We start from the raw sequence: 19,052 nt of genomic DNA on the forward strand, positions 1-19,052 counted from the left end.
TCTATATGCTCACACTGAAGCTGCTGTCTTTAGATAGAACTTCGGCGTCGAAATGAACTGAATGTAGAAAACTGTTTCTGGCCGTTGGCGTTTTGCATTCAAGATTTTGCAAATTAATTATTCTCAATGAATTATTCTCTAACAGAATGTAACATCTTCATTGTGGGATAAAATAGTTGGAAACATATTTTTCGCCCTAGCAACAGTGGCGAGTGGCAACATTGGAAGCAATCAAAAACAATAATATAACCTAGAAATGTCGATGAATTGTAAATCAATATAATTTAGTAATTTCCATAATTTTGGTTTAGACTGAAATTTAAAGTGTACGAAAATATCAAATAATTATGACTGCCAAGAAAATTTGGGCAAATAAATTTTATCACGACTCCCAAGAGGTTCACAAAAATAGCCAGAGGGACATTTCCTGGACGAGTTCTGACTCTGAAGGTGAAGAAACTTATGTCAGGAAGAAAATCAAAACGAATAAATCCAAGAGCTGGATTAAGGCATCTTTCACAAATGCTTCCCAAAGTTCTGACTCGTCCCAAGTTTGTATTTCAAACGAAACAGTTACTTTACTGGACACTCCAGCAATCCGAATGAGCCATTTTGACGAATCCCCAATCATAAGCAGTGTATCACAGGAAGAACTATCACCTATCCTTGTGGAAGATTCTGATGTAAGTATGTCCAATGACGAAGCATCTCCAGTTATAGGTAAACGTGGTATCTTGAAAAAGGTTCGCTCCAAATTGAAAAGGATCAACAAAGTTAAACAAAATATATTTCCTGCAAGAGAAGTTTCACCCGATATTTTCAACTCCCAGCCTAGCCAGTTGATTGACAATTGCTCCCCTGACCCAGCCCTGTGCAAAACCAGGATAACTATATCTCAGTCTTCAGAATGCTTGGAACCTGCTTGTAGTCCACAAAGTAGTCAAATTACCAAAGATACTAGTGAAACAAATAGTTCAAAAACAGACAACGGTTCACTTTATCATCGGCCTGTTAGAAAACGTAAACGTTACAAAAAAGGAGGACTTGCTTCTCTGCTTCAAAAAACTCTTAGGTTGCAGAAAACTAGAATCTCTAGGTGGCAGCATGAAGTATATACGAAAAAGTCTGACATTCTGGACCTGTTAGAAGGAGAAACAGTCATATTTGTACTAAGAAAATTCTACAGAGAATATGGTAACACAGTGCTAGAAGCAGAACTGCTAGATGAACACGAGTGCAGTGTAGACAGTGACTTATTTCAATCACGCAATGAAGAAACCAATCAATTCATTTTAGTTTTGATGAGCCCAATTATAAATGTTACCCTTATAGAAGGAGAGAAATATCAACTTTTTCCTCCTTATTGTTCTAAAATAGTACCACACAAGTCAAAAGATGTGGTATGTTATTATGGTGTCAGTAAGATTATGATCTCAAAAAGGTGACGAATATTAAAAGTTGAAACCTTTCAGTTGTTTGAATTCCCCATCATTTCAAGGACAAAAAACTATGTGCTGATTTTGATATCATTTTAAAAAAATTCAGTAATAATGAATGATAATAGTAATATAGTTTTTCAAATCTTTTCAGTTTTGCTCAGAGTGAGGCTATTATCTATTATTAACAAAGAGTACCTACAGGATTTTATTCGATACTCTTAGGAAAAATGAAGATAGATAAAAAACTATAGTCTCTATACGAAGATTAAAAACCCTGGTGTGCTAACAGATGCCTTTTTGTTTTGTCAAAAACTCTCGAGGCAATAATGAGATTGACCCAACTTTTTACAGATGGAGCAAGCATCGAAATCTGTCGCTCGTATTCTATTGAAATCTTTGATATACGGACCATAATCTAAAAAATCTTTCACGTAATATCAATGTATTTCCAAATGTGAACATTGGAAAAATAAAGTATCAGTTTGACATTGTCAAGTGCACACATCACCTCTGTGAATGGAAGGCTGAAACTAATGGGATCTTTTTATTGTTCATTCATCAACAGAACCGTAGGTCATGAGTTTTTGACAAGATATTTCACAAGGAAAAGGGGTGCAAGTGATAACACCAGAGAAGTTTTATGCATCTTTGGTAGAAGGTATTGTAAAAATATGTATTGAGGGTTGCGAACAAATGTTCAGTTCTGAGCAAGTACGTTGTAGGCGACATCTTTTAACCAATAGCAAATACAATGACAGGTCACTAACGTTAAGATGATTATGACGTATGATATCGATATAGTACGTTCCGTTATTCTACTACGCTTGAGAGAAATGAAATTGAAAAGCCTATCGGACTTACATGACAACTACCATTCTTATTCAGCAGATTGTTATTTCTTTTGGAATATCATGTTCGAGAGAAATTCTCATTTTTTCTCGATTCGTTACCATCCGTTATTTCACTTTCATAACATCCAGAGTCACTGTATAATTTTTTTTTTCAAATGTAAAAAGGGGTCGGGTATTTTCATTCTTTTATTTTCATTTTGTAGCTTTATGGATATGTTCTTTAGAAATCAGGGATCAAATTTCGGGATTCATCTGAAAACCGAGAATGAAGTCGAATTATTGAGATGAAATTCAAAATACCAAGTTTCAAATAAAAATTTCGACTTTTGCCAATTCAAGGTGAAAAAATTAAACATTACAACCTGCATCTCATACATTAGTTTATTCCAACAAACAAATTGATACATCTTAAACATTTAACTGCTTGAAGGTTTGAAAAGTTTGTCATATTTTCACTATTATCTAATTTTCATTGCCCACTTTAGATGTTATAGGATTACTGGTAACGTGTTTTTCAAATTGAGCACAACATGAAAGATTGTCAAATATCTTGATTATTTTGACTAATGACATTGACAGTTATGACGAGAATCATGGTTGCCAACAATGAGATATATAAACCGGCAACCGCTTAATTCATTTTGAATGAAATCAATTGTTTCTTTTCAAACCTCCTGGACGTATAAGATATTGCTCCAGATACGTACAAATATTGTTCTCAAACAAACCGTATAGAAATATCCATACACCTCTTATATGGATTTTGAATGGTCTGCTAAATACCTCAATTGCATTTGTGCATATTTCTAAAATCAAATGGAATACATTTCTCATGTGCGAAGGAAAAATAACGTAAACCCTCCAAAGTTCCATATATTTCAAAACTCAAAATTGTGGTAGTTAGAGTAAAGGAAGACGGGTTCCTTAAGTTTGTAGCAAACATACACAGACATAATCCAGCTTGAAGAAAATAATTTCAATAGTTATTTACACATTCCTTTCACATCAGAGAAACAACATTGAGATAATTTCCATTGGGTTCAATGACAACAAAAGAAATAACAATCCAAAGTATGGTTTTTCATGTACTATCGCTAAGCTGAAATGTCTCACTAAAAATGAAAACAAAATCTGACTATTGTGCGCCACAGGTACCTCTTCAATTGAGGCAGTCCCTACTAGGACGATTTCAGTGAAGAGATATATTACTGATTGCTGGCAAATATTTTTTAGTTGCTGAACTGTTATTTTTATTCTGAACATAGGCACATAGATGTTTTGTCATAACTTATTATTCATTAGACAACTCGAAACATTTTTTCTGTATTTAAAATTTTACAACTTTTATAGAAAACAAATTGGAGGAAAAACCATATTCTGGATAACTCAATTTTAAAACTTTCATGTCATAATACACATCTAACAATTACATTTGATATTTATTTGGTTCACATCACATTAAAAGTTATAGCTAAGATTGTAAAGGTCAACATAGTCTTTTTATTCGCTTAGGGTGTGTAATTTTTGATTGTCGATATTTTCATCATAAATTAATCACATATATCATAAAAAGGGTAAAAAATATTCATTTCATATAGGTAATCGAATATGTAAGTCTAAGGAATATTAAATTGAATCTCGGAAATTTGAGAGATTCTCTTTGTGCCACATATTTTTATGGTTTGTCACTATTTTTTCTGTTGAATATATTGTTGAAATAGTGCCACGATATTCTGTGTATATCACTTTCAGGTTGTTCACAGATGAACTAAGTGTATTCAAAAAACACACAATACTGAGTATTGTGACACCTGAAGATGTATAGAGAAACACGTGTCGCAGTTATGTAATTTTTCAAGTGTAAATCTTACTTTAAAGTGTGTTTTTTGAATACGTTATAAGAAACTTCGATCAAGTAACTCAGTTCTATCACAATGATGAAATAAATGGTGATTAATGATTTCAAATTTGTTTTTAAAGTTGTATTGCTCGTTTTTCCGGAAAAGTGGCTCATTTGTAATTTCACAATCAATTACAGAAGCCACATGTTCAATATGCATGAATGCTTCCAAATACAACTAAAACTGAAATTGTTTGTTCACAAATTAATATAAATTTCATTCAATTATTCATTAGCATTAGCTTCTTTCTTAGGAATACGATGTTTCTTAGATCCACAAATATCTTCAGTGTATTTGTGATCACGTAATTCTCAGCAGCTTTGATGAAGTTAATAGCCCACAAAATTACATTACATGCTATGTTTGTTGATGATTTAATATTGCCACAATACAGATTGGACAAAAAAATATATCATTATATTTCATTAGAATCAATGAAAACAATCTGTTTTTCCTATATTTTTATTATTATACTGTGGTGCCCTCTTTGTGTGATTGCGTTTTATTTCAAATTAAAAAGCTTTTTATATGCGAATGCTATTTTAGATAACGTTGATGTAGAACATTATGAATGCATTTTTTTATAACCCAATCTAACTTGACTGCCTAACCTGATCATATTCATATTGATTTCATATTCAAACTCGAAATTCTCAGTTTAAAATACGCTGCCTCTTGAATCTGATGTCGATTGATCTGTCTGATCTGATCGGAGATAGAAAAAACAGTTTTCTGTAGACGAAAGTGGGTATTTCATTTCATATTCCTAAATGTATTTTGAATAAAAGAAAGTCTATGAACAGGGAAGCCTCAACTCTAATGCTCCGCACAAAGCGGGCGCCTGCCCATATAAAAACAAAGTGGGTTGGATATTTTAAATTATGTGTCCCCAAAACTTTCCAGAATCCTTCGAATTAACCTCACATTGCCAGTCACAGTAGTACACAGTGTAAAAACATGTTCAAAAGTGAAAATGATTGAAAACTACTTCAGGTCAACACTGTCGCGAAGTCGATTAACAAATTTATCAATAAACAGTATTGAACATGGAATAAACATTGAAGTAAGTGAAATTGTCACAGATTTTGCTAATGCAAAAGCACGAAAAGTACCTTTTTTGTAATAATACCAGCATACTGTAATGATTCGTTTTGAAAGTAAATATTTTGAAATGACTATAACGTCGTCCTTTATTATTTGTAACCCCTTCTTTCCTAAAAAATACTTTTTCATTCGTGAAAAGACGACGACAGACCAATTTATTTTAAAATGTAAAATTTCCTCAACCAATTCTTCAAACTTCCCGGCAAGAAAAAATGTTCAGTTTCAGCAAAAAAAAAATTGACAGGATGCTCTGTCGCCGTGTTTACTTCAACTGGTGACAAAATAACGATATTGAGCCCATGGCAACGCATTCCAGCGAGGTTCGAATAAGTTTAGTCAAGCGTATTATAAGAACCTTTTCAATTCGACTGAGCATTTTGATACAAGAGGGCACCAGTATCGATTTCAGACGGGCGCTACATGGGCTAAAGCCGCCCCTGACTATGACACTGTAGACCCGAACATACCATAATATTACACTGTGATGTCCTGGAATTCACGCCGATATTTTTAAATTTTACTTTATCTTATGCGTGCACTCTTTGAGATGTACAATAGCATGTAATGTAGCGAAGATGTAGTTTAGATAATGAAAAATGGGCAGTTTTTCAATTCAGAGTCGGTGATTCGAAGTTCCTGAGATGAACGTAGTGTCTCTGGATAGTTATTTTACACCTGAAGACATTGGTAGTATATATGCCTGATCTCATAAATTAGTGAACAATTGCTAACCAAAAAAAATGTTAAGAAAATAGTTCCACACTTATCAGATGAGCTGAAATGTTCATAAGCTAACACACAGATGGCGCTACTAGCATCAATTCCATATGATTTTTAGCCAACCTAATCCTCAAGACACAGCGTGTACAAATTTCATAACTATCGGATAGAAAATTTTGAGTAAAGCAACTTTTGTTAGTTTGAAGTTAAAAAAGCATTGCTTTTTGGCGAAAAAAATACTGTTGATGCTGAGGCTTGGCTTTTTAAACATTATCCGGACTATGCACCAGGAAAATCAACCTTTGAGAAGTGGTTTGTTGAGTTTAAAAGAGGTGAAATGAGCACCAAGGACGCTGCACGCAGTGGATGCCCCAAAAAGGTTGTTACCGACGAGAACCTCAAAAAAGTCCACCAAATAATTTTGGAAGACCGCAAGTGAAGTCGATAGAGATAGCTAAGGCTCTGAAGATATCAAAGGAACGTGTTGGATATATCGTGCATGAATATTTGGGTGTGCGAAAGAGGGTGCCGCGCGAGCTCCCAATCGATCAAAAACAACAATAAATTGATAATACTGATCAGTGCTTGAAACTCTTCCACCAAGGAAAACCCAAATTTATGAGTCAATATGTGACAATGGATGAAACATGGCTCAATCATTTCACAACTGGATCAAAACGATAGTTATTTAAGTGGACTACACGTGGTGAACGGTCTCCAAAGAGTGCAAAGACGCAACAGCCGGCTGGCAAGGTTATGGTATCAGTATTTTTAGTAAAAGGGATAAACCATCAACAGCGACTATTACATAGCATTATTGGAGCGTTTGAAGGACAAAACGGCTATTTGTGGAAGAAGAAAGTGCTGTTTCATCAAGACAATGCATCGTGCCACAAATCAATGAAAACGATGGCAAAATTGCATGAATGGGGCTTCGAATTGCTACAGCATCCACCGTATTCTCCAGATCTGGCCCCCAGCGAATTATCCGTTTTCAGACCTCAAGAGAATGCTTGCAGGAGAGAAACTTAGCACCGATGAAGAGGTAATCGTTAAAACTGAGACCTATTTTGGGGCTAAAGACAAATTGTAATATTAAAATGGTATCGAAAAATTGTATGAACGCTATAATGATTATTTTTATACATTTTTTTTGTTAGCCCATGAACTTTTCACCTCAACATTACATGAAGAGCGCTAGTAACATTCAGTTTCTTATATTCACATGAAAGGTATGCAACATATAGGTAGGTATTATTAACAGCAACCACGAGTAGTTAGATTTAAATGAAAAATAACCGATATGGAGAACATTTGAAGCCACAAATGGGTGTGCGAAAGCTCGACATTCTTTTGTGTCCACCTCGCTATCTAAGCTACTATCACATTGATTTTGTTCAATTATTATTACGTGTAATCAAAGTGGTCTTAACCGAGTTAGTACAGTTGCACAAAGTTGTAAAAATCCTTGTTGCAAACGTCCTTGCAGATGTGCGGGCTCTGTTGGACCATGCTCCAATTCTTTTGGTTCCATCTGAAAAGATAACAATAATAATTAATTCAGGAATGTAGGTTTTCACGGCTGGTGGCAATGTTTTTGTTGGTTTCCGGGTTTTGCCGTGGTCGTCTTTGGTTACAATCTCCAAACGTTCAACTGCAACTGGTATGTTCCAAGTTCTCTTCTTGACGTATAAACTAAAGCTCTCATTTCTACCATTTTATAGTGCTGATTTTCCACGCACTTTCTGTAATGACGTACTTCCCGCGCGATTTGAGTGACAAGGCTTCGTTTTGGCGCCTTTCAATGTTGTGTGCCAGGATCTTTCGTTCGACAAGTGTTGGAGGAAATATTAAACAATGGCGGACGCAGCTCCAGGCGGTGGTCGGGGCGGTTTTCGTGGTGGATTCGGTAGTGGTGGTAGAGGAGGGACCTAGGGGGGCCCAGAGGTCGTGGCCGTGGGCGCGGTAGAGGCCGGGGTCGCGGAAAGGAAGACCAGAAGGAATGAGTGCCTGTAACTAAGCTAGGACGGTTGGTAAAAGATGGTAAGATCCACTCTTTGGAGGAGATCTACCTGTTTTCTTTGAAGGAGTATGAAATCATCGATTTCTTCATTGGGTCAGAACTGAATGATGAGGTTTTGAAGATCACGCCTGATCAGAAACAGACTCGTGCTAGTCAACGTACTCGTTTCAAGGCTTTCGTAGCTATCGGTGATAGCAAAGGCCACATCGGTTTGGGAGTGATGTGCAGCAAGAAAGTTGCTACTGCTATCCGTGGAGCCATCATCTTAACCAAGCTTTCTGTCGTACCAGTCCGTAGAGGTTACCGGGGTAACAAAATCGGTCAACCTCACATAGTGCCTTGCAAAGTCACCGGAAAATGCGGATCTGTATCTGTATCACAGCTCACCCCGTGGTACTAGGATCGTTTCTGCCCTCCCAAAAAACAAATGCAGATGGCATTGTATTGAAGACTGCTATACATCAGCCAAGGGCTCCATTGGTACGCTGGGTATATAATTTCGCCAAGGCAACTTATGCAGCAATTGCCAAAACTTATGCATATTTAATGCTAGATTTGTGGAAGGAGGTGCCTCTTACCAAGACACCCTACCAGGAGTTTGCGGATTACCTGTACAAAAATCACCGGAATGAATTTGCCGCAGCATGTACTGAACCCACTTAGATCGTGTTTAACAGCAATGTTGTAATAAAAAAAAGGTCTTTGGTAGATATGTTCTCTCTTCCTTTCTGTTGAAGTTCTCTTGGTGTTCGTGTATTTCTATGGCTTCTAAATACATTCTTGTTGAATAATGATTCGACTCTGCTAGCCTCTTGGAATTTTCGAAAAGGATCTTGTGTTCCACGTTGGACAATTCATGTTGAGCAACTGCAGACTTCTCGATCCGTCCCAATCGGCAACTCCGCTTGTGCTCGACTAGCCGGGTACCAATGCTTCTTATTGTCTGACCGATATAGACTTGATGACCACAGTTACTTGGAATCCTGTAAACCCCCGCTGATTTGAGTGGATATCTGCTGTCTTTGGCCGATCCCAGATCCTCCGATAGTGTCTTCGTTGGTTTGAAGACGGTGTTAATTTTCTCCTTCTTTAGAATTTTCCCGATTCGGCTAGTGACACCTTCTATGTATGGCAGATAGGCAGTGTCTTGGGGTTGCTCTTCACTGGTGTTCCTCTCCTCCCTTGGACGCGTAGCGCGGATTATTTCTTTTCTGTAGTAGACGTTCACTTGTAACGCAGTTGTTACGTGTTTCATTTCCCGGGAAGTAGGCGGGAAGTACGCTAGAACCCGCCATTACAGAAAGTGCGCGGAAAATCAGCACTATAAAAGACATGGCAGAAATGAGAGCTTCAGATGCTTCAGTCAAGAAGAGTACTTCGACCACACTACTGAATATGACCGCCCTGTTGCAGTTGAAACGTTTGTAGATTGTAACTAAAGAAGACCACGGCAAAACCCTAAAACCAACATTATATTGATTAATTTATAACATATTTAATTACAGTGGTTCTAGATGGATGTTACAAGTTCGGACTTCCATTTCCTTAAAAGATGTGAAAAGCTACAAAATCTATGGAAGAAAAAATAAATAAAATTTTATGACATGTTAAAACAACCGAACTGAAATATTCGAATGAGTTAGTCTAGGTCCCAAACAACTCCATGGGATTTATGTGATGATTGTCAGAACAATGATCACTTATGGTGCAATTGCCTGATGGCCGAAGGCTTAGAAAACGGTCCAAGCGAAGCTCTCTGGCTCACGGAGACAGGCTTGTCAGTGGTGCCATCAGTACCACACCGTCAGCGGCCATAGAGATCCTTCTAGATCTATCTCCCCTCCACATTTATCTGGAGAGAGAGGCTAGATGGACTGCACATTGAAATCTGCAAAAATCAATTCAATGCAACAGACACAATGACACTGGAAGTCACAGCATTCTGGAAATGACTTCTGACTGTATGCCTCCAATTGTCAACTACGAACTGCCTTTCCGAGTAGAGAGAACTGTATCCTCCGGCAGAAGGAAATATTAAGAGCAGATAGTTGTTGGTTCACAGATGGATCAAAAACACCTTCCGGTTCTGGTGCAGGTATTTTCAGTCGCAGACCCAGGACCAAGATATAAACTTGCCTAGGAACCTATGCAACTGTATTCCAAGCGGAAATTTACGCTTGAAATTATGTGCGGACAGACAAGCGGTGTTGAAAGCTTTTGGCTCCCACCGAGCAACGTCTAAATTGGTAGCAAATTGCCAAAAACGACTCTTCTCGATAGAAAGGCTCAACAGATTATCTCTGGTCTGGATTCCTGGCCATACTGATCTGAAAGGCAATGAGGCTGCAGACTTCCTTGCAAAGGAGGGGGCTACAAGCAGCTTAATCGGACCAGAATCTGTCATTGGCACCGCTTCAGGCTTTTCCAAACAAAGATTGAACACCTGGACTACAGTAGAGATGAAGTACGATGTCTAAGAGGCCTTCTCACAGGTCACTGTCATTTGAATCATTATATGCAGAGACTCGGACTGTCAGAAGACAGTGTGTGTCGCCTCTTCGCCTCTGTTTGAAAAATGATGAAAAAGCAGAGCTGTTTCGGAGGTTTTTAGAGTTCGGCAGAACCGTACTCATACCATCTGACCTGAAAGACCACTCACCGTACAAACTAATCGGCTTCGCTGTTTATTTGGTCGAGTATGAATAGGTGTAAGCTACAATAAACCCTTGCGGGTTAGGTAAACAGAACCTAACCTAACCTAGTTAGGTTAGGTTAGGTTAAACAGAAATAATGTTCTTAGACCTCGAAAAAATGCTCGCCGGTAAGAAATCTAGCGCCAATGAAGAAGTAGGTAATCGTCAAAACTCTCGGCAATGGTATGATGATAAACTTTCGAGTAAAATCCATTAGCTTTTCGCGAAAGGTTCTAGTGAATATTGAACAAGGTATTCTCACTTATTCGGCGTTTTTAGAGATACAAGTTTGTATCAATGTCATATATAAAATATCCAATAAATCATAAAAACGTTCTGGACATAAAAATAATTATGATAATGTAATGATATTATTATTGTTTGCTTGTCAACAAATAATAAATTTTGTGACGTCGTAATATCGCATTTTATAGCTATTTTATACCAGCTTTTCAACCTTGAAATCAATAACTTTACATAACTTCATAAAGGTAGAAATGCACCTGAATGCATGCATAGAAGTAACTTTGCATGATCTACACATCTATGTAGAGAGTTACTTCTTTTAAAATTGATTGCTTCGTTCCTTTCTTTGGAAGATTTTTGCATTTTTTTGTATGAAGATGGAGTAGTGGAAAGCCAAAAACTTTCTTTCTCAAAAATTAGTCACTTCTAAAAATATGACCCTTTCAATTTAAACTAGATTCCTTTTGGCTGGGATTTAATTCAAATACGTGATTGAATGTCATTACGATGTCATCGATGACATTGTCATCGATAAATTGTGTGTTTTTTCTTATAATATTATCCAGGTTGGTACTGGAGAGCCCTAAGGCAAGTGTCTTACTGCGAAACATCGATGTCTACCAGTGAGAATGACAGTATTCCATGTAAGTGCAATTTTTACCTTTCATTTAGTGTACTGTGTAGAAATTCTGTGAATGATATCTGATTGAATGCCATATCGAATGTTTGGAATACAAACTGAGTAGAGAAAATTGTTTTTTGTATAATTCATATAAAAGTATTTGTTTCAAAAGAATTTTTCTTTCGTGGAATGGGCTTATTTCATGTTATTGAAAATGATACTGGTTTACTTAGACTGATCGAGTTATATTTGCAGAAAAAAGAAAAATTCTAGAAGCAAGTGTTTAAATTGGCCGCGTGTCTGTTGACCAATAAAATTAACCGTGTCTACAGTGGTGTTGCCAAGTGCCAATATATAATGTTGAGTTTCTTATTTTTGGTTGGTGGCATGAATGCATAATTGATTTATTTTATTAGGGTTCATGAGCCTTCGAGAACCATTTAAAAATATAGCTCGTTAAATTCTATTTAGAACCATGGTGTTGGAGTATATTTAATTCATATGGAGAATTTTTTCATTAATTTAAACGTTAACGGGTTCATATAAGTACACTTCCGTTATTAAAATTTCTGTGATATCAACATGAAAATGTCTACTGCCGGAGATATTTTAAAAAATACGTTTTTATTGCGTCTTAGTTATTTGGATCCCATGTATAATCAATTCTCTTTTCCAATGCATTTCTTGCACTTGTTTCTTAGATTTAGTTGTCGGAAGTGACAGTGATTTTACTTTGAATCACGAATGAATCAGAAACTATTTATACGCTTCGTCAATTTTACAATTTGGCAATGTTCATTATTTGTATTGTTCCTATTGGTCAATCGAACAAGAAGCGGGACTAGGCCCGTGACGTCACGGACCTAGAAAATCCGATTTTTAATAATTAATTACAGGAAAACAACGCTATTTAGAAAGCTGAAACAAAGTGCACTATTTTTCAATTAGAAATTACTACCAAATGAACTTTAAACCAAAAATCATGAAACAAGCCCATTTACTGTTCAATGAAAGTAGCTGTTTCAGGAGGACTTTTTTTTCCAGTTTGCGTCTGAAAGTTACTTCTTTGCATGATCTACACATCTGTGTAAAGAGTTACTTCCTTAAGTTCTTTGCAAGATTTTCACATTTTTTTGTATCAAGATGAAGTTGTAGAAAGCCAAAAACTTTCTTTCCCAAAAATTAGTCACTCCTGAAAATATAAATCTGTCAATTTAATAAAGATAAGAATTGAAATATTCCAGATTTTGTTCTACAGAAAAATATAATACAGGGTGTAACTGAATAAGCGTAAAACATTTAAGGAAGTGATTCCTCATCGGAAAAAAGATAGGATCTTTCATATAAAGAAACTTCATTGGAGCATCCCTTGTTAAGATACAGCCCCTTAAAAGGGGCTGTATCTTGACTTGCCTCACCATTTAATCTAGGAGGTAGAAAATTATGCCCAATTGAATCATTTCCAATAACTCCGAGCCACACGTTAAGAGAAAACTGTTCTTGATTGTTAGTTTCGACAATAGTGTGAGGGTTTTCATCAGCCCATATGTGGTAGTTATGAAAATTAATAATCTTGTTCCGAGAAAAACTACATTCGTCTGTGAATTCTATCGTCTTCAGAAAGTCACAATTTCTTCTAATCATTTCCAGCATCCAATTGCAAAATTCCAGACGGTTCGGAAAGTCTCGCGGTAACAGTGCCTGTACTCGTTGCAGATGGTAAGGGTATAAGAGTTGTTCCTTTAAAATTCGAAATACCGTCATATGATCAACATTTAGCTGGAAAGCAATCTTTCTAGTACTGGTAGTAGGTTGTTCTTCAATCAAATTAATTACTGCTTCCTCAAGCTGTGGTGTTCGTACTTCTCGATGGCGACCAAAATCCTGCGTTCTTTTGTAGAATCAACCGCATATTCTAATCGTTGATGAAGCAAATATTTTATGTGAAGGATGCTGCCGTTGAGGATACATTTCAGCATATCTTCTAGAAGCGTCTAACCCATTCCCCTGCGACAGACCGTAAACGTAATGCATATCAGCCATTTCCTCATTTGTGTATGCCATTTTAATAACAAGTGAATTATTAAAGTAACAAATTAAGAACAGAACAACAACACACAATTAGTATTAATTCAATTTCGAAAATTCACAAACGGACAGCGTCATATCCATTTAATTTTCACTATCGCTAATAGCGACCTACTAGATAGATTAGTTTCGTATTTTCGTATTCATGTCGATGTATCTCTGTAGTTGTTCCTAAAATAATTTTTTGCTGCGAACTGGTTTATTTTGGGCAAAAAACCCAAGAGACATTTTTTGTTTAGAATGAAACAGGCTATCGGAAATAAATTTTTCAATGGTGAACAAATAATAAGAAAAAAGTTACATTGGAAATAAATTTTAGGGGTTGCGTTTTCCACCCCTTACAACCATGGGGTAAACCAAATAAATTACTGGCTAAGTGTCTTTTTGGTAGTACAAAACGTTAGGTTAATTTCAATATTGTACCTTTTTTAGTGCTTGTGAAAAAAATTGTTATACACATTTTATGTACCCCCTTTAAGGGGCTGTATCTTAACAAGGGATGCTCCAATGAACTTTTTTCATATGAAAGATCCTATCTTTTTTTCGATGAGGAATCACATCCTTAAATGTTTTACACTTATTTAGTTACACCCTGTATAGAAATATGTCTCATTGATTTGTAATTCTACACGACGAAATAGTGTACGCAACACGTCTACGGCTTGTCCTAGAAATTTGTCTACTCGTCAATAAAAGTGTATATTCCGGACCTGTTACGTACATTACTATTTGGGTTTGCGACGAGGTTTCCTACTTTTTCATCAATATACATGTATAAAAAGAAAGGGAACCTTCTAATAAAGATGAAAAAAATTCATCAATAAAAAGTTAATGTATAAATATTACTGTAAAATCCTTCTTGGAGGAGATGGCCAAATAATAACATTTTTGAATTTCACTGCTAAATGAAACGAAAATTTCTATTGTGCAGTTTACATTGGTGTTCTACAAGTTTGAAAATTTCAATGCGTAGCGTTTATTTTAAATACTCCACATTTCTTTATTATCAAAATATGTTACAGCTCCAGAGACTCGAACTATGAAATGGATGTTACCCAACCCAATTCGATAATTCGATTGATTCATTAGCCAACCAATTTGCACATTTGAACGAAGACATCAATCATGCTCTACTGCCATACCTAATATCGATCGAAAATACCTTTAGGGTTCAGTAAACTGCACGAAGCTATCTAGATTGATTAAGAGACGATTCCAGAGAATGCGTTTAACTTCGGTATATTCTCTATTAATTTTTTCCCAAACTTTATGATATCGTTAGCCAATTTTTGGCCAATTTTTCTCTACGAATCCTAATTGAACCAAAGCTCTGTCGAAACAGCTCGCAAAATCAACCAGGCATTTGGCAATGAAAGTGTTAATGAACGTACTGTTCAACGTTGGTTTGACAAATTTTGTTCCGGAGTGGTCGACCTAAAGTAATTCAGGAGGAGGATTTGAGAACCCTGGAGGAGACTGACACATCACAAATAATACTGATAGTGATGCTTTATTGCCAAGAAACATTACATGTTTGTGATAGAGAGTTCGACATGTTAACTCCAACTGAAATTTCAGGAACTATCGGGATTATAATGTTCCCGCTTCTTCCAAGATCTTTGTTGCAGTGACCTCTTACAGCCACAGGATATCTCCGAGTATCCATTCGGTGAATGAGTTCTACTTAAAAATCCGATAATTTTTTTGCACTGGAATTTCAGACCTTAAACTGGCATTTGACTATTTTTTATCATGGCGGAGGAACAGCTCCAATGCGGTGTTTGATATTATAACGTGTTGGAAAGGTCGTAAAGCTCGAAAAGTGGGTGCCCCACGATTTGAACAATCGACAGAAATTGTCACTTTTCGAGATCTGTTCTTCTTTGCTTCTGCAAAACCGAAACGATCCTAGGTATAATGCCGCGAAGCAAGGAGAATATTAAAAGACCTGTGATCGACACAAAAAATATTGAAAACGCAGAAACTTCAGTGAAAGCGGAGAAATTTACGCTTTATGGTGCTTCCGTGCATTTTCATGCACGGAAATACCTTAAGACGGTACTCCCGCCACATGATGAAAGAAGGTAGGTACTTCTGTGCACGATTTGCGTGAAAATCATGCAGTCAAAAAAGTATTTAATGGAGAGCAAAACAAAATGCTACTACAGCAAACCTCCAGTTTGGTCTAACTCTAAAAGACGTCAAAGTACTGGCGTACCAGTTCGCAAAGACTAATAAAATAAAATATCCTTCTACATGGGACTCTAAACAAATGGCAGGAGATTACTGGCTGCGTTAATTCAGGAAACGATACAAAGAAGAGTTCTCCCTTCGTAAACCAGAAGCCACGAGCTTGGCGCCTTCGTCGGCATTTAATAAACACACTATTGAACTGACGTTCCATAATTACTAGAAAGCTCTGTCACAATGCCCATCAGATTTACAAGCAGCTAACATTTGGAATATAGATGAGCCACCGTTACGATGATAGCTGTTATTGTTATAAAGGACAATCACGAAAGCCATATTTCTGTTACAGCAATTCGCCTGGTCAAAAAAAATTGTGTCATTCTTGTTATGCTACATCCACACACAAGCAATAAAATGCAACCATTCGACAAATCAGTTTTTGGACCATTTAAAACATATTTCAATCAGGAAGCTAACGAAAAGCTAATGACACCTGGACACAGGAAAACCTTTGACAATTTATGACATTGCTGACTTGGTCAGAAAAACATTTCCACCTGCTTTTACACCACTGAACATTGTGAATGGTTTCAAAGCTACAGGATTTCATTCACTAAATGAGAATATATTCTCAGATGCTAACTTTTTGGCAGCAAACCTCTCAGATCGTCCTTTCCCCCAAGAAATTTCCACACAGCCTGATCGTCTTTTGCCTGAAGAATCATCTGCACAGGCTGACAAATTACTGTGACAGTATAGTTTCACCAAAATAGAACAACATGTAGAATGAACTGCCAAATTCAAAATTGTTTAAACATACATGATGTTCCATTCCAAATTCCAAAGTTGGGATAATTTATCGTAAAACTGAAATTGCTTCAATTTTTTTTATCCAAAAAGTTGCAGGGGCGAGCCTGAATCGTTTACAAGCGGTATAATACTCTACAGTTCTGGTATGTACTTTTTGTTATGTTCTTGAGCTCTCCCAGCGATTTGGTTTTTATCTCGTCAATCTTGGGAAGAGAAGAAAGAAGTCGCAGGGGGCTGAATCTGGTGAATACGGTGGCTGAGGCATGATTACGGTGTTGTTTTTGTCCAAAAAATTAGGAACAAGCAATGACGAGTGAGCAGGTGCCTTATCATGATGCAAAAGCCATGAACTGTTTTTCCACAATACCGGACGTCGCATAACTTCAAGATAATATTCCTTATTGACCTCAACATTTTCATTGGTTGTTGATGTGCTGGGGCGTCCAAGGCGAGCGTCATTCACATGTTCTTGACGTTTTGTCACAAGCTTGTACCGCTCATAAACATTTCAAGTGTTTTTGAGCACCCAATTCCATTTTTTACACAAAATTCAATGCAAAATCATTGATTCGTTCTATTCGATAGTAGAAAATCGCCGAACATGCAAAAAACAATTCTAACTTTCATGCCTCTCAACCCCAACCCCACCAGCAAAATTTCCCAACTTTCGAAAAATTGAAAGCCGAGGGATTAGTTACTACTATAATAAATTAATTTTCTTACTTAGCTATCCAAAGATTGGCTGAATACTTATGCCCGTTAGGGTATGCACAAACAAAAATAAATTTTGGTAATTATAATAATAATGGGAATTTTTCTTCTTTGGACCAAGGTCCTTGGTCTTCCAGAATATACACCACATACAGAAATATTCAATACAAATGAAAGGAAACACTTAAATAATATTGTGCGTATTGTTTTCTACTATTTTTTTTCTATCTTCACGGCCCGAAATTTCTCACTTTTCCAATTGGGAAAAACAGCGAAAAGTTGGGAATTTTGTGAAATTGTCACTTCAAAATTTGTGGACTGTTCAGGACTATTCTCCTCCTTAGGAGAAATTAAACTTTTGAAGTTTTCAAACAACCCAGAATTTCAAAGTATGGGATCTCCAAGTTATGCATGTTGGGAAATCCCAACCTTCTCCCGATTCTTTCTTTCTTTCTTTCTTTCTTATTACCTCTCCCTTTATTTTCTATCTTCACGGCCCAAAATTTACCAACTTTTTCCTGCCTTTTCCCAAGTCGAAAAAGCAGGGAGGTAGGGTCCCCTCATCCCCCCCCCATGGTGACGGCCCTGACTCTCACCAAAAAACTAAACATGCGAAACAGCTGAAACTGTGTACCGACATAAAAAATCGCTAATCGCTAGTCCGCGAAATTTGAACATCCACCTTATTCTGTGAACAACCTCGTATAATTGTGACTGACTTGCTATAAACCATATCATGTACGAGTTATATAGTCAAAAGAATATCTATCTATCTAGTGAAAAATAAAAGGAAAATAAACTTACTCTGAATTCCTAACACCTCCTGCAAAAAAAAAATGCAATTAACTACCTGGTCATGAATCAATCAACAAGTTTCTACTGAAGAATTTCCCTTACCAATTTCCCTTTCTGTTTACCATTCCGCTTCTCCGCCTCTTTCTTAGCCTTTTCGAATAGTTCGTTCAAAAAATCGTTCACGTCCTTCATTTTATCGGGATCATTTTTGAACTGGGCTATCCTCATGTCCAAGGACTGGTTCAGATCCAAATACATATCACCCATCGCTAGTTCTGCAGCTAATTTCTGGTTAGGTTATGATTCACAGCTCACTTTGCACCGCTTTGTACGTGAAAACAGGTGTAGCTCTGTTTACGAACAACGCAGTGTCACTGCGATGATTTTTCTCGCAGAAATTAGCATCGTTCCATCAATTGTTTACTCTACTCACTCCTGACACAGATTAAAGTCCACTAGCAGCTTGTTTGTGTATCTAGCGACTCGCCGTACACGTCGAACATCCCTACCCCGGAGTCCGGACTATTACAGGCCTCCGTCGGTTCGGGTGGAAGGGAAGATCGATTTCGTAGGCGAACCGTGAAAACGCTGAAAATGAGAAAATGTGATTTGCCGTCGCGATGAATGATTAACGGAGTCGATGTCAGGACGAGAACTGAATACGACGGAGAAAAGGCCACCTTTTTATGATGAAAGGTCAATTTATAATTACACTAATGCCAAGTAAATCAGTGCAGAAGCCTGTTAGAAGTGCAAGAATAATGGGAACAAGTTAATACCAGATGAAAATAATTAAGGATAATATTCATTATTATATACTTATTATTTAGATACCAATATATTAAACAATACCAAGTAA

At 36.7% G+C, this 19,052-nt stretch overlaps 1 protein-coding gene and 1 pseudogene across 1 annotated transcript; one reads left to right on the plus strand and one right to left on the minus strand.

The window, feature by feature from the left end:
- Nucleotides 1–2,653: 2,653 nt before the first annotated feature.
- Nucleotides 2,654–19,008, minus strand: LOC141486682 (uncharacterized). The gene is made up of 3 exons (XM_074185125.1): nt 18,296–19,008; nt 18,203–18,221; nt 2,654–7,549 (listed from the first exon to the last, which is right to left on the minus strand). Exons 1-3 carry the CDS (start codon nt 18,458–18,460, stop codon nt 7,413–7,415), a joined length of 321 nt encoding a protein of 106 aa, XP_074041226.1. The 5' UTR covers nt 18,461–19,008; the 3' UTR covers nt 2,654–7,412.
- Nucleotides 7,821–8,701, plus strand: LOC111507047 (small ribosomal subunit protein uS5 pseudogene; annotated as a pseudogene).
- Nucleotides 19,009–19,052: the final 44 nt, after the last annotated feature.

The sequence above is a fragment of the Leptinotarsa decemlineata genome, unplaced genomic scaffold, assembly GCF_025532065.1.
Source record: "Leptinotarsa decemlineata unplaced genomic scaffold, Ldec_3_MD MMD2_tig00026361_RagTag_RagTag, whole genome shotgun sequence".
Taxonomy (NCBI): Eukaryota; Metazoa; Arthropoda; class Insecta; order Coleoptera; family Chrysomelidae; genus Leptinotarsa; species Leptinotarsa decemlineata.

What these genes read in the sequence shown, in the direction of transcription:
- LOC141486682 (XM_074185125.1), bottom strand. Translation starts at nt 18,460, where the DNA reads ATGGGTGATATGTATTTGGATCTGAACCAGTCCTTGGACATGAGGATA.